Raw genomic sequence first — 24,556 nt, 5'->3', positions numbered from 1 at the left:
GCATAAACAGATATCATCACCTGGCAGACCAGGCTGTATGGGCCAGTCTGTCCTCAGGAGGTTAAAAAAAAAATTTAAAATCACTAGACCTAAACTGTAGGGTTATCCCAGGCCTTTTCATGATGCTTTTTATTTCTGATGCAGTTATCTACGCTAGCTGGCTAACCCTCTCAGTCCCAGAAGGGAAGTCAAGGATTATCTTAGTTTTACACCAGGGTATCATAAAAAAATACAATTTTTTACTAGTCAAAGGCTCCACCCCAAGTCAGTGACTAAGCCTCTTAAGGCCAGTGAAGACTACATGGTTATTGTTTCTGAATAATCTGCCTTACAACTGCACAATGACACAAACAGACCCCGTATTGTATACATCTCTACTACTCCTGAAGACAAGAAATGTCCCAGCTAAGACTCTGTAGCATTTTAGAGATCACAAGAGTACAAATAATGACCCTCCTTTGAGAAGTTCAGTACCTTTAATCCAAGGACCCTTGAGAGTACAGAATAATTTTGCATCAGAGAATTAGAACTCTACAGGATCAAGCAGAAGTTTGGCATTTTGTGTACACACACACACACACAAAAAACCTAAACCAACCCTGAAATAAACCCAAACCAGTACTGAAATGAAGTCTCCCATACATAAAGTGTACAATGCATTAGGTATAAAAACACTCAGCTTATCCACATCTGACACATTATACTCGTCTATAGCTGATGCAGAGTTTATCAAGAGACCAAAAAATGGCACAACTGCTACAAGTAAATAATAAGGTAAACGATGGGGAAGACAGGACTTCTACTCAGGGCAACATTCTTAGGTGCTCTGGTTCACTTCTTTAACCTTCAGTGCCCTCTGTCCATCGCTCTTTGTGCCAGAAGAGAACAGCACATCCCACCAGGGCTAGAATTCCACCTGTGACTGCAAGTTACACATAGCCTTTGATCCGGATCCTTGGCCTAGCCATGTGTTCAATCCCCACCATTTCAGTGAGAAGGAAAAGACTTAGAGCACACGAGTTTCTTCCCTCAGATGAACTCTTCAGAAATTTGCAGTAGAGCAGACACTTGGACAGTAAATATGATGGTAATTTTGCTATTCTAATCAAGGTTGCTAAGAATTCTTGTGAAGCAGTCTGCAGCCCACCTGGTTCCACAGAGCCACGGGCACAAAAGCACTGAGGATAAATGAGAATTGGTGGAGCTAGAGAGGCTTTGCAGCCATAACTCATCTAATTCAGTGGTGATAAGAGAAATGGTGATGACAGCGTTAAGGACAAAGATCCAGAAACACTGCCTATTTTTAGAGCATTTTGTCTGAGCAGGACAAGGCACCTGGTAATAAAGATGGCAACTGTCCCAATCATGCTACTAGTCTGGTTGTTCCTTTTCCTAGCAAAGATGAAGTAATGATAAATGTAAGGGCATTTTCTCCATCCTGAAACTTAATGCAGACTGGCTGCGTAATTTCAGGACAGGTATGTATGGAATACTAGAGAATTACTACTAGAAGTATTAAAACATTTGCTTGCCTGAATTTGTGTGTTAGCTGAGCAGACAGACTTCTGCTTTAAGGATGAAATATAGTAATTTGTAAAATGCTGGGCCTGTATTTTCTGTTTGAATTGAATTTGCTTACAGTATCATTCCACTTAGTGCTCTAATTTGCTTGAATATTCACTGCAGAGATGTATTCCTAGGCTTCTCTTAACTAGAACACTGCCAGAGGTCTGCCTCTGCTGCCATCAATGAGAAGCTTGCTCATGAGTCAAACTCCCCTCTCAGATAGATGTGAGGAAGGCCTTGAAGTCACTGAGACTGCACAGATGTAACTGAGTGGGAAATTTGCCTAAGTAATGTCTTCATTGCAATCAGGAAACAACCAGAAGTAAAAGAGATGTAATTTCATAAATATGAGCAATGAATTAAACCACAGACCCACAAGAAAAGCAGCATGGGACAAAACCCAGAAACTCTAGGACAGATCGTTCTCTATTGACGATGATTACTGATTTTATTCAAGCTTTACTGATTTACAGGAGTGGGAAGTTTGGGGGAAAAGGGTAGATTTAATTAGCTTCAAAGGCTAATGACAAACTTGAAGGCTGGTGCTCACAAAGTGTAAGGAATCTTAAAAGCTGTGCCACTCATAGCTGTGTCTTTACAAAAAAACAAATGCTTGCATTTAATGAGGCGATAGTGCCTGCACCATTGCCAAGTTCTAATATAATACTTGGCTTTGTCTTTGGTGACGATTCTGTACAGACAGGCATTGCAAACACACAAACGGCTCTCAGTCTTCCTCTCAGCTTTCTGCAGGAAAGGACTACTTCAAATACTGCCACTGTACCAAAATGGATACATGGAGGAAATGCAGAGAGAGCTCCCTTCTTCCCACACTCCCCAAGCACTGAGCTCAGCTTGCAAACAGAAATGACCAAGTTCAAGTCTCCATCACCCTTGCTCTGCACTGCTCCAGCAGCAGTGAGTAGGCAGCAATCCAGCCTGCCAAGCTGTATGGGGATTCCCCCAGCATCAGGGAATCATAATGTGCTTTTAGCACCATCTTCTCCTTCTAACTTTGGTATAAGAATCTTAGAAAAGGTGAGGGCAACATCTGAAGAGCAGCTGTATTGCAGCAATCTCAATCTGTCATAGCAGCACCTCATGGCCCTCAAAACCAAGTGGATTACAGAAGCTGTGCTGTTTAGGACAGCTTTCTGTTAACCTGATTTTTTTAAAGGAAATAAAATTTAAATGTTCAGGCTGTGCACCTGCAATTCCCCCGTAACATCAGAACCCATTATCAAGTTCCAACCAAGTCTGAAAGAGCAAAGGAAGTCTCTGAGATTCTACAAATTCAATGGAGAGTGCTGAATGTCTGTGGAAAAAAAACCTAAGAGATTCAAACCATCACTCCCACTACAGAAAGCTCACTTGTGATTTATCCTCAATGTATTTCAGAAGAAAAAAGATGAACAAGCAGCAGAGACAGCTCCAAATCAGTCACAAACATTGTCCTCACCTAGTCCAAGAGACAAGGGACAGAGAAAAAGCAGGAGCAGCAGGGAAATACAGGGTACAAAACTGGAGAATATGGAGTTCCTTAGTTTTACAGCTCACTGAGCAAGTTAAGGTTTAGCTGCACAGAAGAACACAGAAGAGTTGAGGCTGGAAGCGACCTCTGGATATCACCTGGATCAACACCCTTGGACAAAGCACAGCCAACCAGAGCGGCTGCTCAAGGCTTTGTCGAGTCTGGATTTGAATAGTGCAAGGAAGGAGACTTCCCAACATCTCTAGGCAACCAGTGCCAGGTGCAGCCCACTCTCACAGTGGAGGAGCTTCTTCCTATATTTAAATGGAACTTCCTAGTCACACACAAAGGCCTGACTAGGATTAGTGCCTTAGCATGAAAGGGATTACATGGAGATAATGTAACACAAATTATCCTTCCCCTCAGTTCACAAGCTGGGCAAGACACATAAAATGTGGAAGAAAAAAAATACACCTAAGAGAAAATAATTGTCCAAGGACATACAGTGCATCAGTATTAATTACCCAAAGACAAAGCATCTTGTATAAGTAGGAGACAACCATAAAAGTACCTTGTTTTTCAGTCTACCATGACCATACAGTTAAGGAAAAAAAAAAATCTGAAAATAAGATATGCTTATTTAGGTATGGGCTATGTCCTTGAGTATTTCTATGGCTCTTCAAGCAGTAAACATGAACCTATTTAAATAAGGCCTAAACAATTAAGGGTCTCAGCTTCGGAACTGTTAACATCCCCAGAAATTTTCTGAAGATACCTTCCTAGCATCTTAATTAATTTTCTCTAAGGAACTGCAGCTGTGGAAAGAACCAAATATCTGTCTAGTAGCCTCTAGATTAGGATGACAATACTCAGATCAGTTTCCATTTTGAAGAGGCAAGGTAATGACAAACTTTAAAACAAAATAAACAAACAAAGCCCCAAAAGCAACCAAAAGAAAAACCAACCAACCAAAAAACCCCACAAAAATGCAAACCACAAAAACAGATGATGAGGACTTCAAAAAGATAACCATGGACCAAACCTGTACCTGCTGCCAACAGGTTTCCTCAACATGAAACCAAGCTATCCATCATTCAGAATCTGAAAATATGATGAGAGCTTTGTACCAGAATACTGCCACAGATTAAGAGATTCCAGTATGGTCAAAATCTTAAACAGTCAAATTCATTCCTTAATCTTAGGGACAGGTCACACTTATTAAAAGGCATTCACACAATCACATTAGAAACTCACCCAGGGCAGATGGCTGGCATGATAAGTAACCCAATCCTCTGCTGGCAAACAATCAGCAAAAGACATCAGAAAATTTTTAGCATCGCACACAGTACATTTAACACCACAAAGATTTGGGATATGAAGTCTTATTTTCTCTCTTAAACTTGTGCTTTAATGCAATTGCAACAAAACAGTCTTATCAAAGTCTTACACTAGATGAGCCCAGACTTCATCAGAGCAGACATTTATTTTATTTTTAACAGAATTTTTTAAAATGAAATTGTACATCTCCAGATCATGTTTAGCTGCAAATATGTTCTTGAAGGTTGCTCTTCTTCATAAATTATATTCCTGCAAGCCAACACTACGAACCAGGGCTTTGGTGTGCCTCATCCTGGACTAAAGCAACAAAACAATCACTTTTCCAATAGGAGTATCTGTGTAGAAACCTAGCAGTGTCTGCATTGCTAGCCACACATGAAATAATTAAGAAAAAGAATGAAAGATAAAGAGCCAAGCAATTTCATCATCGTTCCCTGCTGGGTCAGTATGAAGACCTGGCACATTCTCATTTGCAGCTGCTGTTCCACTTTGACAGACTGACACTTAATAGTTCTAAGAGTAGGCTTTAGACAAACAGTAAAAAATTAACATATTTGTTGTCCAATTCACTTTGCTTCTTCCAGAAACCAGCTCCTCCATTACTTTTGTTGCAGCCAATAGTGCTTTTAATAGGTAAAATACAAGGGGAGTCAGTTTATGGCATTTAAAGCTGAACACACAGAGCAATGACACTGCAAAAACAGAGTGTGTTAATACAAAGGTAATGTAGACATGATTAAAAAAATGCCACACTGATTTATTTTCTCCCACCTTAAGCATATAGTGCAAAAGACAGCAAATCAAAATTGCAAAAGCCTCAGGATGTAAAGAGAGCATGTTTTTTTTTGTGAGTAGAAGCAGAGAGCCAGAAGAGCACTTACTAAATGGATGCCTGAAAACAGTGTTCCTTTTTAGAAAAATTAAAGGTAAGTACTTCACTGGAAATATTATCACGCCTATAATTCCCACATAGTGCTGGAACATTAAAATGAGAAAGAAAAATAGATAGTACTTGCATCCCACCCTAAGCCACTTGACCATGATTTCTCTCCTCAACATCCCCCTGCACCCGGCATTAACCCATTTGCTGTCAGTTGATTCACAGATTTCAGTGCAAAGTTCCTTTTGTCAGTGGCTGGCAAGTTATCTACTTTCTTCCAAACTCCTTAATTATAAAAGCACTGATTATCAATGGGTGGCTTATTAGATAAAACACTGAAAAGCAGGCTGTTATCTGTGGTGAGCTACACAAAGAACAGTCCCTTCCAGTCTAACCTTACTTCATCCCAAATTAAAAATGTTTATGTGAAAAAAACCAAAAATTTAAAAACTATTCCCCAAAGTAGTTACAACAAAAGTCTAAAAGCCAGAAACTGCTTAGCACAGCCATGGGGTACAGAACAGCAAGCTTGGCCATTAGAACTCCATGAAAGAGTTATTTAGGGCAGCTTTAGGGCTACTTTATATCAGCTGGCTGATATGTCTCTGTGGCCTTCAGGAAATAATAAGATCATTTCCTCAAAATAAAACCAAGAGCACTAACAATTCAAGGAAAGTGTCCTACGCCGCCACCTCCCTCACTGAGCAGGCATCAGCCACCTGCACCAGCCTGAAGGTTACTCTGCCCTCTAGGAAGGCAACAGTACCACTGGCAAGAGAACATACCTGGATTTGCTTAAACACTCACCATCATTTACCTTCTTTGTCCATACTGCTGTCTGTCCTTAGTCTCATGACACACTTGCATTAAATAGCCTTTAAAAAGTTTATCCCAAGGTCATTGCAAAAGAAAGAGTGCATTCCTGTTCATACAGTCCACAGGACAACTGCACCCTCACAGGCATCTCTGCCACAAATGACACATCCAAGAACAAAATGCATGCAGCTACATCAGTAGCCAGTAATGCACTTCCATGAAGGGAACCAAAACAAATTCTGCTGTTCCACCTAAACTCCACTCAAACTCAACTTTCAAAAGCTATGAAGCAATGGAAAATAAATCTTCTGGGTAATTTTTTAGTGTGGTTTTTTAACATATTTTTACTAGTAATGTTTCTAGTCTGTAAATATAATTAATTCATAAAAATTTTATATTCCTATTCAAAATTAAATGTAGAATAAGTAAAATGAAACTGGATGAACAATATTAATATGCTATAAAAGTAGTAATTTTAAAACAAGTTTAATTTGGTCACACTTCTGTACCTTTTAAAAAGACTTTCTGGAAAACTTACATCTACTAAGCATGGATGCTCATAGGAATCATGTCCAAACTGTGCAGGAAAACTGAATTTTTGGTTTGAACTTGCAAACATCTGTGTTGGAAGTGCTTGCACAATGATCCAAGCAGAATGCAATTCTCTTATGCAACATACACAACAGACTACATTCAAGAGTACAATTCAAAACTTTGAATACTGCATAAGTGCAAACAATCCATAAGTGAGGTAAAGCAGTTGGGGAAAGGAGATATAAATAGCTGTTTGCCAGAAAATCTGAAACAAATAAGGATTTAAAGGAAATCACTCTGCATTTACAGACACTGCAGATGAAGATGGTTCAAGTTCATTAAGAACACTATTTACAACAAATTATTCATGTTATTCTACAGATCATTATGGCTGTTTTGTAGAAAAACATAATGTTTATGCATGAACTGGAAATGGAACAATCTCCTCATATTCCATAAGCAGAATGAACAAGATTATTGACTAGAATTGCTAAACATCTTGGGCTTGTTTAAAAAAAAAAAAAAAAAAAAAACAGAAAATTTCTTTGGGATATTTCTTAATAGGAAAATCCACAACAAACAAAAAAAAATCCACCCTCATCTATTAATCCAGTCTTGATGATCCTTCTACTGAATGCAGCTCAATTTCAAATATGGACTGACTTCACAAGGGTAAATTACAGTATCTTAGCATTTGAAGAGGACCACTACTTGAGCATTCATTTATGTCTCTGCCTTTCTGTACCTTACAGAAATCTACATCCAGGCTTCCACCCCATCTTATTGTGACTGTTCTCCTAGGTGCATAGCACAGTCCTCATGCAATGTCTTTTACTTCAGAAGGTATTACTTCCAAACTTCTCATTTATTTTCAATTTTTTCTGAAAGCTGGAATTCTTCCACCACCTGCACTTGTTCTATATTAACCACCTGCTAATTTTTAGATGTGTATCACATTTATTATTGCAATTGCAATTACAGTTTAACTCTCTAAAACACACAATATTAAAGACTTCCCAAAACGTAATGTATGGAGTAAACTTACGGTATACTGAAAAACATTGCAATGCTGCAGAGACCAAAGCATACACTGGCTGCTCCACTCAGTTTACAAAAGGAATTGTAAGAACCTACCTAAAACACTACACTTGGTTCTTCCCAAAGAATCACAGATTTTCTAGAGATCAAAAGAATTCCTCTCAAGAGGTAAATTTTAACAAGAAGATTTTTTCCTTTCTTCAACCTCTCTCCTCACCCTAATGCAGTCCTCACTGTGGCAGAACAAAATTACATTACAACAATGACAAAAAGTAGGAAAGTGCTTGAACAGTGCAAGAACCCTATTTGTGAAATCAGTGCTTCCACAGTTCCTGCTGGCATCTGAAATGTAAGCATATAGTCAGAGTCCTACTCATTTGACAGTATCAAATTTTAACAACTCTTGGGTGAGAAAGCTTACTGTGCTTTACAAAGAAAAACAATAATTTAGAGCCTGTTGCTGTTTCCACAAGTTCATAATAATTGTGCTACTAATATTGAGGTAGAAGACTAATGGCATGCCCCTACAAAGTTTTCAGACGGATGGAAGTTAAAAATAATTTTCACTGCATTTAGCAAACAGGAATTTCTAATTCAAACAATAAACAAAACAACTAAAAAGAGTGAGAGTCATAAAAGAGATAGCTGAACTTTCCAGTTCAGACAAGTAGCAGGGTAATACTAGTTTACTTCAGTCAGTAAAGCAGGCAAGCACTTTTCAAAAGTGAAAGGTATATAAAATTAAGGAAGACCATATCTCTCAAAACTCCTAACCATTACTTGATAATCCATTACATGTGAGTCACTATGACATAATCTTTCTTGGGAAAATTTCATTCTTAAGACCCCTACCACCTACAATATTGCTTGCAATATTTATTTCTGTGATTACAAATTCAACATTTAAGTCTTCACAGGCTATCATAAGGAAGAGTATGGGTTCATACTGCTTTGAAAGAAACTGACATAAGGAAAGCAAAGTAGAAGTATGAAAACATTAGGATATATACTGGTTTGTTGTTTGCTTGTGTGTTTAAAAAGGCCATGAGGAAAACTGCAATGATTTACACCTCTTACAATGAGATATTCATCTAGACAGCTAAATGGAAGAAAGCTGTACTCCTTAGATTATCACTAGATCCAATACGCTGTGTTAGAAAAAAAATTATAGCAGTATGAATGAAGAGGATATACTTCGTTTAGCCTACTTACCTAAGGAAACCAGGCTTCTGAGACCACATTGACTACCAAAAATTCCTTGAATACAGCTGAAGTTTTCAACCAAATTTGACGGAGACAAATTAAAAAATTAACAAATTTCAGTTTCTGCCAGTGTCATGGAAACAGATGGGTAAGGCTGGAAAGAAATGTCCTGTTTAAGCTCTCACTGAATAAAAGGCTATTAAATTCTCTAAGACCCAAATTTAATTATTTCTGTTCTTACATAACTCAACAGCACACTGCTGAACACCTTGCTCATGGCTTATATATAATGAACATGTTATACACCAAAATAGCTTAAGTTATATGGGATGCAATGCAGAAAAGGGAACCCCCACACTTTTTGTGAAGGTCAAAGTGCCATGAGTTTCAAGCACAACTCTTTGTACCGAGCTTAAAAAAGAATAAAAGGAACATAACAAAATGAATAAGCAACATTAAACTTCCCATAAAGTTTATCTCAATGCGAATAGAGTAACTCCCACTTAGAACCAATGCCTTACTGCTTGTAGACAAGTCAGCATTTTAGAAATTTCAACTAGGCATTGAATTGTTGCTACAGCAAACAATGATGCCAAAGCCTATACAGTGACTGTCAAGTGAAAATACAAGAAAACCCTCCAAAATGCTAAAGACCTTCACAAGAAATACTTCAGTTCCTCATCTTTGCACTTGTTAATAAATATTCATTACAGTCACTTTGAATTACTGTTAAGAGTTTCAAGGGTGAAACAGGTGCTAATGAGGCCAAAAGAAAAACAAGAGCAGAGATAACCGTGGAATTTAAAAGAAAAAAAAAATAGAGCAAGGAATACACAGGAAGCTGGTTTCATGTAAAATTAGTAGCAAATGAAGAAAATCTATACCTAAAGCTGTAGCACTGGTTCATGACTGGGTGTGACAGGGCCTTCTCAAGGCACACTGTTTCCATGCGTGTTACTGTAACAGGACACACATCCTTTGCTTACTACTGTTAATTACAATGAAAACCTCCTATAATTAACTGTGAAAGAATGCACCAATGGAACTGAGATAAACTAACCTTTCCCCACAAGTCCATATATATACACAGCAGGGATTTTTTTACACTGGCAGTTCTGTAAAATAATCTTTTGAGTACAACAATCAAGATTCTGATGCCCCTCGTATTCTTGCAAGATCATTTACATAGAGATTCCATAAGCTATTCCGGCAGATGACGTCAAGAAGAGGTGCTCTAAATTCAACCCATTATAAAAGCAAACCATCTTGCTACACTACTCAAATGATATGTTAAATTCCTATGTTGCATTATTAAAAACAATTTTTGTCCCTCTATCATTCCCACTAGCAGCAAAGACCTAAGCCCAACCATTTTTCAGCCCCCTCCCAACTCCTCTGCCTGAGAGGCCCTAATCCTCTCTTTGTGGCATCGGTCACCCCTGGCAAGCGTGACGCACCAGCCCAGAAGGCTGCTCAGGACAAATTTTGCATATCTGATCAATCAACACTTTCAGTTGTTACCCACTAATTTGTACAGAAGGCTTTTCCCTGTCAGTTTTGCCCACCCACAGCCAGATGTCACCAGGTCCCACTAGTGTCCCAGATACCACAACCGGACCTCTCTGCAGGGACCAGTAGGTTGCTGGCTGCTGGTAAACGTTTTTTTTTCAGCTTTTAAGGTGGTAATCAGCATGAACTCCACAGAGAGAAATCCAAAGAGAGTTTTACCTACCATTAAGTTCTCCCTCCATGGCATCCTCTCTAAGTCTGCTCTGAACTATGAATGAACCCGCACTCCTCCCCAAAACCCCTTCTTCTGATGTCAGCAAAAGCAGGTAAGAGTGATTAATATGTTTGTATAACACCCATGTATCTGGGAGCAAAGCTTGACCTGCCTATATAAAATAACTTTATAGAGTCAATAATTTTTTATTCCAAATAAAAGTGATGGATATGAAGATCACTGCAAAATGGACAGGACTTCGCAACAAAACTTCCACTTCTTTCTATTCCTCATTTCATTTTGCCAGATTTTTCTTCTCACTCTTCCTCATCCCCTTGGAAAAAAAATCCAAAATATTACCTCCTAATCTTCCAAGCTTCAAAGTCAAGCTCTAAACAAATTATTACAATCACAACTTCCTTCATCTGTAAGCCACTGCAACTCAAATGCCAAGATACCAAATATACTATGGTGAATCAAGCCCTCTTACTGCACTGCTTGTCCTCTCCCTAAAATGCTGCAGGTTGCCTGCTTACCCACCAAAACAAGCAGGATGAGGATGAGCTACATGCCACACACTGGTTATGCCATTCTGCATGCTCCCAAATGTGATTAGCACAGAAAATGCGAGAAGACCAGAAGGCATCTTTCCATATTTAGCCATGTATGTTTAATACTGAGTTAGATTTCACCTCAGTGCATTATTCCATTAATCAAGGGCGGGTATAAAAAGAGAGACATAGACTGACATCAGCGACTTTCAAGATCTCTCTTCCTCCTTCCCCCACCTCCAGCTTCTATGACACCATGTATTGTGCGTTTCATGTGCATTCATGTGTGCAAACAACAGAGACTTATCTATAAAGATCAGTTATATGGTAAAACTGCAAAAGGAAACTTTCACCCTTGTCCAGCTGGTTGAATAACTGCAGAGGCCAACAGCAGCAAGCCTCTAAATACATCCTGTTCTCTCTCCACCCCCACGTCTCTAATCACTTAGGAGGAAGATAGGAAGATTAGCAGAGAGGAAAAAAAAACATAACCAAAGCTGCAGATAACCATTTAGGACCACAACGTCAAGCTATAAGAACATGGAGCAAAAGGTTAATGCAGCTGTATTTTCAGGAATCTCAGGCACAATTGCATTTAAAGGGGAGGGAGGGGTACTGAGAAGGTGAGAGAGAGAGAAAAAAAGGAAATGGTGATGAAGACAAAAATGAATTTGTCATCTACAGCTGTCTCTTTGATCACCTGGAGTATTCAGAAAAGGATTATCAGCAGAAATAGGGCAGTTTTATTAACATTATACCACAATTTTTCTTGTAGGATATTTTCATTACCATCATCAGAACAGATTTTAGTAAGAACACAGCAGCAGAAGACCCACTGAGCTATGCAAAGGATAAAGGTGGTAACCAAAACAGTGACAGAGAACTACCTATAGCAGCTGATATACTGAAGAGATTTGAGGAAAAAAAAAAGAAATATAAATAAAAGTCACTTCCACTAGAAGACAATGTCATCTTCATCTGTGTCTCTGAACGGTTGCTATGGGGTTGTGAAGAGGAGGGGAAGGATGGGGGGGAGGTTATAATCAATCATCTCAGAAGAGCATTGCTTCTTACAGAGAAAGATCTGGATTTTGACTGTGTCCCTAAGAAAATTGCGGACTGCAGAGCTGCTGCCACGCAGGGCAGTGAGGAAGCAGGCAGAGCAGAGGCAGCAGCTGGGGATGGAAACGCCTATTAAATCCTTTAGACAACAGATGGGCAAAGCTCGGCTGGGTTATAAAAAAAAAATACACCACAATGCATCATGTTTTATTGTCCCACCATAATGAACAACACTTAACACCCACATGCCCAAAGAAGCCCCCCTATGGCTGATCTTACCCCTTCCCTAAATTATAATCTCAAGTCTCAATCCACTTTTAGGGGGATCCCAACCCAATGAATTTGCCAGATGCCATTGCTTATTGCACCTGTTACTAAAAATAAAATATTTGAAGAAGGAAGACGTTTGGGCTTCTTTTTAAGGGTTTTTCTTCCAATTAATACTCCCCTGCCCTTGAAGTGAATATGCTACCCAAGCAAGCAACAGTAAGTCCAGATCTTGAACGCATTTAGGGGATCTAATTATGTCATGTAGGGCAGAAGCACCTGCTCTCTGCTAATTCCCTCCACTCGCTTTCCTCTTTTTAATATTTCTTACCATTGTTCCATTCAGGAAAATCTGCTGGGGGCAAGTTTCATAAACAAGCCTTAAGAAAAATAATTAAATAACCTCCCTTCCCCCCTCCCAACCCCTCCTACAAAAACACAGCATAACCAGAATGAATTCTGCTACCGATCCTCTATTTTTCTTTTATTTCAGACCCTACCCACAAAAACCACCAGCCCATCCATCCATATTTGCTAAATGCCCACAGCAGTCAGTGCCAGAGACATACTGTACGTATTTCCACCAACCCCCCCCAGCTGCACCTTAAGGACTACACCCTTTTCAATCATGATGTCATGAAATACTGCTGGTGACTCCCCCACTACCACCACCACCTCCTCGGTACTACAGGCTGTGAACCTTTAATTTCAATATAATTTGATTAAAAAGAAAAATGCTCCTAAGTAGGGCAGTGAAGAAACGGATGTGAAAATTCACTACCAGCAGATCATCTATTTTTTCCTCTGCATGCACTCTGGCTGTCATCAGAACAACACCCATTAGAAGGAGTAATGAACATAAAGCATCCTGGGCTTTTTTCTTTTCTTTTTTTTTTTTTTTTTTTTTTTTTTTAAAGGAGAAAAGACAAAAAGGAAGAAAAGAAGGAATTAAAATGAAAACTAAAAATAAATAAAGGCCAAAATCCCCTGTGAGTATTATCTTCACTGAAACAGCAAATGGGAAAACCTGAACCCTCGAACACCCCATCCCCAGCACCTCACTGGCTGCTACAGCACCTTCCCTCTAGCAGCGATGCTGCTGCAAAAGAACCAACCTGTCTGTCCTTTTCCTAGGGTTTTCTCCAAACGATAGGGTCCAACATATTGTGCATGTTGAGCTCCGCTGCCTTCTTTCCCTGTTGATGTCATTTCTACCTGGATCTGTAATTCTGCAACGTGTATGTGCTGATGAGCTGGAATTTCTCTCTCTGCAGCTCTTTAAATTCCCACTTTGCAGCTGTGCAAGCAAAGCACTCTTTTTCTTTGCTTTAGTCTCCTTGGTTGCAGATTTTCGTCTTCCTCCTCCTTCTTTCCTCTCTCTCTCACGTGCTTGTTTTCCCGCTGGGTCTGCTTGGGACGCTGAAAGACGAAGGAGATGCTTTAGTGTTCAAAGAGGGGGATCTACGATCCAAGCCCGAGGAGCATGATGCTGGTGATCCGAGCTCCGCACGCCTTGTTCTCTCTAGGAGCTGTTCAAGGGAGAGCCAGAGCTGGAGCAGCGGAAGAGCCGGGGCCGCAGCTGTGAATGACATTAAAAGCAGCCAATCCCTCGCCTCCCACCTTCTTCTCCCCTCCTCCTTCCACTACCTTTTCTTTTCCATCAGCAGCAGTTGCTGCCTCTGCCTGCTACAGAGCATCATGACCAATAGCAGCAGAAGACACCTGAGTTCACCAGCCTATTGATAAGGCACAATTAAATATAATCAATTAAATATAATTTAATGTGTATATTAATTTAAGACCCAAAGATACACTTTTTTTTTTTTTATAACCTCTCAATTCTACTCCACTATGCAGCTGCAGTTCCAGATTAGTAAAGAAAAGACAAGATTGTGCTAGGAAATAGGAAAGGGGAAAAAAGAAAGCTACTTCTGAAAATGAGCTTGGGAAATTATTTGATTCTGTTTGATTCTGGAGGATCTGTATCTCCTGGGGGTTTTACCCTTTAAAGAAAACCTTGGGGAAAGAGGGGAGTTGTGGGGGAGAAAAGAAAAATAATAGGCACAATCCTGTAACCACTGAACTCAGTGACAGACCTGCTTTTGAATTTGATGGGAACAAAAAAACTTCTTAGGGTCCTTAGATGAACAGATCAAAAACTGAATGGCCACTGTCTTAATTAAAATTGCAACGGAAAATCCAGGGATTAGATGTTAATAGGAACAGATTGCCTGATCCACAGGCACTGTATTAGCAGTGTAAGAAAACTTTCACTGTTTTTGTCCAAGTATGGCTGTGTTTAACCTTCAGAGATTAGGGAGCTGGACAAAAGAAGGGACTCTGCAGATACTTCAAGTTCAACAGCCTATGCACTTTCTGGATTCAGGACCATACAACAGTTTCAGCCAGTCTGCAGGGATATCAAGCTGAAGCTGTTCCCACACACAGGTTCCATTTTTACCTTCTCTTCCCTACTTCAGACAAAAAAATGCTCAAGATATTGCTATTCAAATTCCAACTGAGACACAGACAGAGTAAGAATTGTCAAGTCAGGGAAGGTAGCCTTGACAAGCCTGTAAAGAGAGTAAAGAGAGGGCAAAACTTTTAAAAGCCTTATTACTATCTGTTGCTCATTGAAAGAAGACTACTTCAGGTTTGTTTATTTGGGTTTTTTTTGAAGAGGGAAATTTACCTTTTTATAATATCTATCTCCAGAAACAACAGATGCTCTTGTAAATTGGAATAAAACTAGAAATTGGCTGTCTACCTGTACCACAGACAACATGACTATTGAATGGGTTGCAGAGGAGTTAGTAAGATGGGAGGAGGAGGGAGGAAATCGGGCTTAAACAGTTCCAAGATTTCTTCAGGAAACAAAACCCTAACACTTGCTGTGGAAAAAACCCAACCTTGCTTTGCCCTTTATTGTTCATCTTTACTCACTTCCAGACTCTGTCAATGCAGCAACCTGTAAGCAAACTCCAAAACACCATCCCCATTCCTCAGTTTCCCCCTCCACACCCACCCTGTGTGACCACCCACCGAGACTCCTTCCCTGCCAAGCACTGCTTCCGTGTCTTCCCAATGGCAGCCTCTGCCCCCTCCAACCCTCCAGCTGTTTACTTGGCCCTTACTACTCAGCTCAACTCCAAACTGCCATTTCTCCCCAGACTCCTTTTTTGTCCCCAGACATTTGTCCCCAGACAAAAGGCTCCCCAGACCTCTCCTGTTCTCCCACCACACCTGTGCTCCCCTTTCATGCTCGCCGCCTCACGCGTTCTCCCCTCAGAGCACCTGTGCATCACCTCACGCACCTGAGCCCGCAGCCCCTCGCCAGGGAGGAAGAGAGGGAAGAAAGCTGGGGAAAACACCACCATCAACCAGGGTGGCACGTCCCCGTGCTGCGTCCACTCCCCTCTGCCCTGCAGCCCCTGGCAGAGCCACCGGAGCAGAGCAAGGGACCAGAGAGGAGGCACTGCTGGCAGCCACGGCGACATGGCGGCTTTTCACGCCCAAAGCAGTGAGTGGGGTGTCGGGGCAGGGGGCGGCTGTGTGGAGCATCCCTGTGGGGAGGCGCAGGCTACATGGGCTACGTGGCTACTGGGAGGCTGACAGGCCTACGAGACCTGTCCCATGGCCGAGGGGTGAGGCACCACCTGCCCTTGGTACGAAGCAAATCTGCCCCAGGCGTGGCGCAGGACTCGGACCTTGCACCGCCGACAGAGCTGAGGGCTCAAAAACCCAGCCAGGCACCAGGATGGCCCAGAGGCATCCGCATGGATTCAGCAGGGCAGTCTGGTCCATCTTGCAACACGATTGAAAAAATGTCTCTGAATCTTGAGACACGCACCACATCCCTCAGATCATCTCCTTTCCCTATGGCTTACGAGCCATGATGGGACAGTTCCAGGTGAGGCACCATGCTGGGAGGAGCACTGTCCCTGATGGGCTCTTGGCTACAGAAATCAAATGCTGGGGGCAATCTAAATGTGTCGTGGTTTCTGATGTTTTACTCCTCTCTAAATGTCTGCCCCCCCCACTGTCAAAAAGTCCCAACTTTTGACACTTGTGACAATGCTGAATTATGGCAATGTGTGCATAGCTTGCAGAAAAAAGGAAAATATTGTTTACTTGTATAAATTAGGTATCCACCATATTAATAATGCAGGGGATGAGTATCATCATAGATCAAAATCTTTTTTAATTCCAAGATTTGTATCTTAAAAGGTATTTAATACGAGACAATGATGTCTGTATGTAGATGAACCATATATGGGTCATGTTATTAATAGAAAGATGAGAAATCAGACAATACTGTCCATCCAAGCCCAAACTTGTGTATTTCGCATTTGTTTCTATTGGGCACTGAGGAAAGTGTGTTAAGAGACATGGATGTTACAAATGCCCACGTTCTGCCACAAAATATGTGTCAGTGTCATGGCTGGAATAAAGTCAGAAACTTAGTGAAGTTCATATGATCCTGACTGGAAGATAAAACAACAAAACCATTACATGCATGCGCAACCTTCCCCCCCCCCTGCTTCTCCCCCTCTTCCCCCCCAGTAAAAACTCCCATATCTTTATGGTCTTGTTTAGTTATTTTGATTCCATTGGAATATCCTTCTGCATTAGCCTATTGTAACAATTTCAACCTTTTGTCCTAAACTCTTTTTGAAAAAATGCTTGGACATTTCTTGATTACTGAATAATCAAATGTTTTGGGTTGTTTTTTTTTTAATTTTATGTATTTGTTCATATGGAGCCAAATCCCATTTATCTGTACCCCTTTGATCTGAAACTCAGTCCTTTGAATCTAGGTTATGTCCCCCTGGTGTGAATTACTTATACAATAACTCCCTCAATTATTTGAAGCCCTGTTTATCCAAATGTTTTGATGTTCCAAAAGTATTTTGAATAAACAGGACTCTGCTGTCATTGGATATATCAGATATCTTTGGGGATGCATATGGGATGATTTCCCCTGACCTTATTCTGTATAATCCTGTGCCTAAATGAACAAGAAGTGTAAACTTAAGTGTACAGTTGGCATATTGGCATAATCCTCGGTTCTTGCACTTTTTTCTCCATTGTTTTTCTTTTGTTATTCTCATTTAAGGACTAAATTTCTCTTAGGAAGGATGCAACACTGATCCCAGAAAAATTTTGCAGGAGTATGGAGTGAACAAAAAAGAAATTATTTAGAATGTTGCTGTTTTATCATACTTCTGAAAAAAAAAGCAGAGCAAAGGATTGCCTTTTTTTTTTGCATTTTTTACCCACTCCCATTGACACTAGCTTGTGCCTAATGAAAGTCTTTATGATAATTTGTTTTCTTAGATGCTTGTCATTGCCTTTCCTCTTATTCCTATGAAAATCTTAAGAGTCAAGATGGATCATGAGATGATGAAAAAAAGCTACAGGAATAAACAAGTGCATGAAGAAGTTTTGTTTTAATGTTTTTTACTTCTTCAGTTGAATATATGTGTGAAGTTAGTACTAAGAAAAAAAGAAGAGTAATGCTTCCAAGAAAAGTCACCAATAAAGTTGTGTAATTAGCATGGAATAATAAATCAATAGTCTTCTTGTGGTAAGAAGAATTCAGATAAGTTAGGACTTTGTCTCCAGTTAGCATAACCTAGTAGCTAATGGTTAGGATAAGAACATAATAAAGAGGACAAAAATATTCAGCATTTGCAATGTCAGGATCCTTTATCACATCCTGAATTGTGTGTTCCATCCACACATATATGGACATATGACAGCCCTTTGATAAGTGGTGTAGGGATTGAGATATTTTGAGAATTAAACTCATTCTATATATATTTCATAAGAAACTCACCCAGGTGTTTGAGGGACATTTAGTCATCAAAACTGTTGACAAACTGATAATACTTTTATTGAGGATATTTATATCAATCTGCAACATCTCCAAACAGATGTTAACAGTCTAAAATTGAAAAATTTTCTCCTTTGCATTAGGTATTTGCTGTCTTTGTAAGAAGCCAAGGAAGACTGCAAGAAAAGAAAGGACTGGATTTCAGTAAGTGGTGGTATTTTGAGTTCTTGGGACACGCTCAGAGTTCAGACACTTTTCTTACTATAGCAAGTGTTGAGGAACTTAATTAGTTAACATCAGTTGCTGGAAGGCAGTGCTTCCACACAGACTCCCACTGTGGCAGCTCCTAAAAGCTGGTCTATATTGCTCAGCAAAGCTATACCATGACAGTAGCTAGACTCTGGAGATTTTGCTGGTTTTATTACTGTTGTTAATAATAATTTAGCTAGTATTATTAGGATTCTTGGTGTTCTACATATTCTAGTACATAATTTTTAATACTCACTCAGAAAAAAATGAACTGTTCGCTTATCTACATATCATCATTGTTTCAAGCTGAATTAAGGTAAAGGCCTGTAAAATGTTTAATAAAAAAATAGATAACTTCTTTCTCAGTATCATTTCCTCTGGACCGTGGACTCTCTTTATTCCTTTGGAAACACTACTGTCATTTTCTCAAGCCTGCTGCTGTGAATACCTGTGCCTCACAGAATTTTTAAACTATTAAGAAACAAAAAGCTATTTCCAGCTTAATATAGGAATGTGAAAACCTCTGTTATGAAGTTTTTCTTACACTGAGCTTTGTGTTTCCTAATAATATGAATATGCAGGCACATTCACTTAGTTCACTAAGTGGAGCTATGACTGGGTCTTGGCAGAAATCAAACTTGAAAGCAATCAGACACTTGAGCATGAGGACGGGTCTGTGGTAACTGACCTGCCTTTGAGGTACAAGAGACCAAAAGAATGTCTGTCTTAGTTGTCGGAGCAAGTCTCTACCTACCCTAATACTGTATCTCCAGTGGTGTCTGTAAGTACAAACATAAGGATGAAAAAGTCCAAGGCAAGTGTATGTGACTCTTGCCTGCAGTACTCTCTCAGGATCCAATTGTTTTCAGCTCAGGGACTTTCTGAGCCAGATGTTGTTTCTATGTGTGCCTCAACAGATTTCTTTTTTCCCCCGTGAGATTGTTTTTGTCTTCCCTTAAAATCTTGACACCATGACAGATGGCCAGATATCTCTTCAGATTATATGCATGCTTCTCAGAAGACAGTGAATCCTTGAGACAAGTAACATCCATTGATCAATGCTCAAGAACCCCAAAAAGGAAAGAAAGAAAATTATGTGTGAGGCACCGTTCTTGAAATCCCGCAGCTCTATGGAGGAATTCCAGCTGCTCAGGAAGCCTAGAAACAGTAGAGCTGAGAGTTCAGAGCAGTTGGTGTTTAAGATGTAGAAAACAGGTATGTGAAAACAGAAGCATGATTTCTGCCCGTGTTTCTTCTGGTGTTAGAACAATTCCATCCATTCAGTTTTTGCCACAAAATGCGTGTGCGCCCTGATCAGTGACTGATGATCTTTATGATGATATCATACAGAAGTGACTGTAAAGTACATATTAGCAGGTATCATGGATGTTTTATGGGCACTTTAACAACATGCACTGAAGTTGTATGATGTCAAATACACTGAATAAAGCAAATTGTCTATACTTTACCAGAGGTGGTTCAGTGAAATATTCAAACATCCTAGAATATTCCCATATTTATCCAATGTGATTTCAAGTAGGTTAAAAAGTATTGATCAGGATGAACAAAGAAAAATAATTGTCTAGACCACAGAGTCAGTCTGCCCAGTAGCTGGCAGCCAGGTCCCAAATCTTCCAGTTGCTGGCACCTGCTCACACAAGCCAGTGAGTCTGAGCCCTCCACTCCCTACTGTCTCCCCTTGGCAGAGATTATGGGGTGCTCTCACACCTGGGCTGGCCCTTAGAGACCCCCTCACCCCACTTGCTCCCAGATCACTTCCCTGCTCACCATCTGGTTTGCCTTGATCTGCAAGGGATCACACCCACTCACACACGCACACGTGATCAGTCACTGTACCACAGACACACAGGCCCTCCAGCCTGTGGTCTGCCTCCAGCCGCTGGGTTCACACCCCCACGCACACGTGTGCACGGACACCGCTCACCCAGCAAAAAATTAGAAAATAATTTAATAAGAACACAGCTCAGACTGCACTTCTAGCCAAATGTGGTAACTCACCTTATTTGCTTACCCCTCTATTTTCTCACTCCTGTCCCTCCCCAAGTCACCTAACCTACCCTCTTTCCCCACATTTGGCTCCACCTGTAAACATCCCATAATTAGTCCTGTTCAATCTGGAACTGCTTTTCCCTTATGTCCCACTCCTCAGCAGTGAGCCCCTCAGTCTGAAAGCTGACTGGAGAGTGCTTGATTTGTGTTCCTTCCAGCCCTTGTAGCGCTGTGCTCGTCCAGATGTGCTGATGGCCCCTGGCCTGGGGATAGGGCAGCAGGGTCTTATTCAGGCACCTCACTCCTCTTATGGTCTCTCTGATCTCTTTCATGGGATTTTGTCACATGATATTTTGTATGTTATGCTGTTGGATAACTTGTCTCCTCACTACATGAGGCACTTGGTTTCTTGGTTGCAATAGCCTGCCATTCCTTCTGCAGAGAGAATTATAGATATGACCCTCAGACAGGAATGGTTATCTGGAGTTGTGTTTTGTCCCTTGGAAGATAATGCATACCTAGCATTTGACACATAGTGGGAAGTAACAAAGTTCACAGATTTGTAGTGATTAAGCCTCCACTGGGAATTTAAGAAGAGGAAATCCAGCCTTAAGTTCTCACAAAATGCTGGAAGGAAAAGTTAAAGACCGGCCAGCAATGATGGCAATGGCAAAATGGTAAAAGATCCCTTTTTCCATAAAATACACTATCCCAGCTTATTTGGTAAAAGATGAGCAAAGAGATTGATGAGGTGAAAAAGTAGGATTTTGTTCTTTGCATTCACATCAGTCTCACAGAAAACAAAAGGCATTACTTGAAAACAATCAAAAAGAGTGCCAAGATAAGCAGCAGGCAAATAGAACAAAGGAGCCAAGGACCTGAGGCCACTATGCACCAGTGAACAGAACTGATCCATTCATCAAATTGCTACATATAACAGCGGCAAGTGCAAAAGATAAGCTTTTAAGGAAGATAGATCACATGAGGTTGTTGCTAACTTAGGACAGGAGTTGGAATGAAGGCTGCAAGGCAGGTGTAGGTTAGCAACAGCCAACATTCCTGACAGCAGAACCAAGGATAAAGCACTAGGAAGGGTTTTATCTGATGAAAGAAAGTGAAGAAGTGAAGAACAATTTAAGGGGTCAAAGGATATTGTTCATCAAAAGAAAAGGAGCTACAAGATTTTTCCTCTGCCAGTTGCACAGGCAAGAAGGGAGAGGCTGTTCTGAAGATTTGCATGCTGAGGTCTCTGAACTGCTGAAAATGGTTTCTTATACTGGGCAAAATACTGATTTTATATCACAAAGGAAAATCAATATAATTTCCCTTAAAATGTATTTCTTAGCTGCACCAATAATTTGTTCATTCAAAAAATAAAAACCACCCAAAAAACAAACAAACCCAAAAACCAAAACAGAACAAAAAAACCCCAAGAAACCAACCAACCAAAAAAAAAAAAAAAACCAACCAAAAAACCAAAAAACCAGAAACAACAGCAAAATCAACAAAAAAAAAAAACCCAACAAAAGTAACAAAAGCCATACACTGAAATGGTAACATCTCCCTGAATATCTTCAGAGCCTTTCACGTGGGCCAAAACACATTCAGATTGGGAGGACTGGTACTGTATGCAACAGTTATTAGCTATTAGAAAATATTACTAGATACTAGAACCATATTTATACAATTGAGCTGTGCTAATGCTGCTAAGATAAAAGTGCAATTCCTATTCATCAAAAACTGAATAAAACAGCTCCATAGTCCATGAGGTATTTAATAGAGCAGTCCAGAATGCTAGAGGCTGAAGCACTTTCCCTGCCTCCTCAAAGAGCAAAGAATTGTAGGAGTGTATTCCAGACTCTCTGAAACCTCTATTTTAATGACTCTTTCTTTTAAAGAAAAAGTAAAGGACATTCTGAAGTTTCCACAGAACCATTCAAGCACCAGAAGGTCACAGTTCCTAACTCCATGGGTGATGCAGCTTTTCGGAGAAAATGCCTGTCTGTTGGAAAAGCCTCTAGCAAAATAAAACAATATGCAGATGAAAGTTATGAGGATGGCCGAAAGGTGAGCAGCAAAGTGCTTTTTAAATCCCCTCCTGCTGGCAAATGGAAAAAGCTGAAACAAATTCCAGCATTGTAATGATGAAATTATTCAGCTGGAACAGGGAGAAAGTGTTACAAACTGGTTGAATAAACAAACTTTGGAAAATAGGGTGCTAAACTGCTATTTGGGTTTTGCTTTTGATTTACTGCATGGACTGGGGAAATCACTCTGACCGAGAGCTGCCAAACCAGCTGATATCAGAGTTTATGTGTCACAGGTATTTGTCACTTCACTGGCCAGTTACAAAAGGGCAAATTCTCACCCTCCTGAACATAGGTCTGATTAAGATTAGCTAAAATCAGGCAGTCCAAAGTTGATGTGTCTAAGATCCCATTATTGCCTTGAGCTTCCTTTTCATTGTTTCAGTTCTCTTTAGAAAATAGTTCCACCTCATCTGCTCTTTATGATATACTTGGCAATGCTTGAGAAGGATTCTTGAAATGTCTGAGATTCTTTAAAAAATTGTATCAGAAATGTATTCTTTGCACATTAGTGTTTTTTCCACCCACCTAGAAATGAGAAAAACAAATACTCCAACAGCAGAACTTGTCTTTTTTTGGATGTGTGAATGAATGTTTGCACTGACCTTTTCTCCTGTTATGCTGAAAAGCTAGGACACAACTGCTCTAAGGAATGGTCTGTGAACCCCATGGGAGCAGCACACATTAGCATGAGAAACTCTTTCAATTTTCCCCTACCAAGGCAAAAGTTATTCCCTGAGAAAAGCAGTGAATCAGATCACCTGCTCTTGCTTTTCGCTGTGGTTAGTAGGTCATGTACACTTAAAGATAGATTGTGGCCTCTAGGCATGGGGTTGCCTGGAATACAGTACAGCACATTCTATAAGAGGAGAGTCACAGAAGGCTTTTCTTTTTCCTCTGCCTCTTCCACCATGATATTTTTACATCTTTCCTCTATGTCATCCTTTTTTTGAGTGTCCAGAGTTTGAGGAAATCCTAAGAAAATGGCCTCAGTAGGTATCACATTGTTTCTTTGATGGCCTTACAAAATTCCAAATGCCATCTTTACTCTTTATACACCTAAATGTAAGAAAATGTCGATCTAGTGATTCATTATTAAAATATCAAATAAAAGCCTATGGAATTTTCACAGTTTGTCATCATCTGGGCAACATTCCTTTTTTTTTCCTAGGAATGGCAAATCAGTAAAATTCAAAATGAAAAATTATGTTGTGTAGAAATCCTGAAATCTTGCTTGCTAGATCTATGTTTTTTGTAGCAAGGTAGAGGGCTTCTCTCATGACAGGACTTAAATGGCACGTGTTGATAAAGGAAAAAAGAATTTTGATTTCAATGGATGCCCTTGTGGGCTTGTGCACACAGATCCCATTAATGTTGATGATGATTACATGGATGCACTGATAAGCCAGTAGACCTCTGGCCAAGTTAAAAGTGTTAAAAAAGTGTTGAAAGTTAAAAGTCTGCAGGAAAAGAGTAGCCAAACAATAGTGTCTGTGCAATGTCTTTCCCCCTAATGCTCCAAAAGATATTTTTAAATGCTCAGCAGTAGTTTTGTGCTTTTTTACTGATGCGAATTTTCAAACCTTGAGTTATTTCATTAGAAAATACCACCAGTGTTTAAAATGTCAGACTCAAACTGCATTTCCCAGTGTGAATGCTGAATACCAGTGCCTGAAGGAAAGTTTTATGGCATCGATTAACTACAACCGTTTGTAGAACTGACAAAGAGCTGTGTAAAAGGTTTATTCTGACTTTTAGATGTGAGTATTGTGCATCATTTTTATAACATGCAAGCCAACAATGATGTACTTTGTTACTGCAGGTCAGAACAACTTCACCCCAAGAGATAAATCACAGAAACTGACATTAGCAATCCCCGAACTTGCAAGGCACAGGATAAGAGAGGCCATAGAAGAGATACTTCA

The 24,556-nt window shown here is 40.0% G+C and overlaps 1 protein-coding gene across 14 annotated transcripts in view; it reads right to left on the bottom strand.

Annotated features, from left to right (window-relative positions):
• BRSK2 (BR serine/threonine kinase 2) overlaps window positions 1-14,033 on the bottom strand; it is a 304,017-nt gene extending 289,984 nt beyond the window's left edge. For 9 of the 14 annotated variants that reach the window (XM_068193905.1, XM_068193906.1, XM_068193908.1 and 6 more), the window contains exon 1: window positions 13,565-14,030. In XM_068193905.1, the coding sequence (XP_068050006.1) occupies window positions 13,565-13,658 (94 nt within the window). In that variant the 5' untranslated portion in view covers window positions 13,659-14,030. Of the gene's footprint in view, window positions 1-13,564 lie in introns of all 14 variants that reach the window. The other 5 variants (XM_068193911.1, XM_068193917.1, XM_068193902.1 and 2 more) reach the window with 4 other exon arrangements.
• Between the last annotated feature and the right edge of the window lie 10,523 nt (window positions 14,034-24,556).

Source organism: Anomalospiza imberbis, chromosome 6 (genome assembly GCF_031753505.1).
Source record: "Anomalospiza imberbis isolate Cuckoo-Finch-1a 21T00152 chromosome 6, ASM3175350v1, whole genome shotgun sequence".
NCBI lineage: Eukaryota > Metazoa > Chordata > Aves > Passeriformes > Viduidae > Anomalospiza > Anomalospiza imberbis.
The sequence above is the reverse complement of the archived record's forward strand: the minus strand, read 5'-3'. Positions and strand labels throughout refer to the sequence as shown.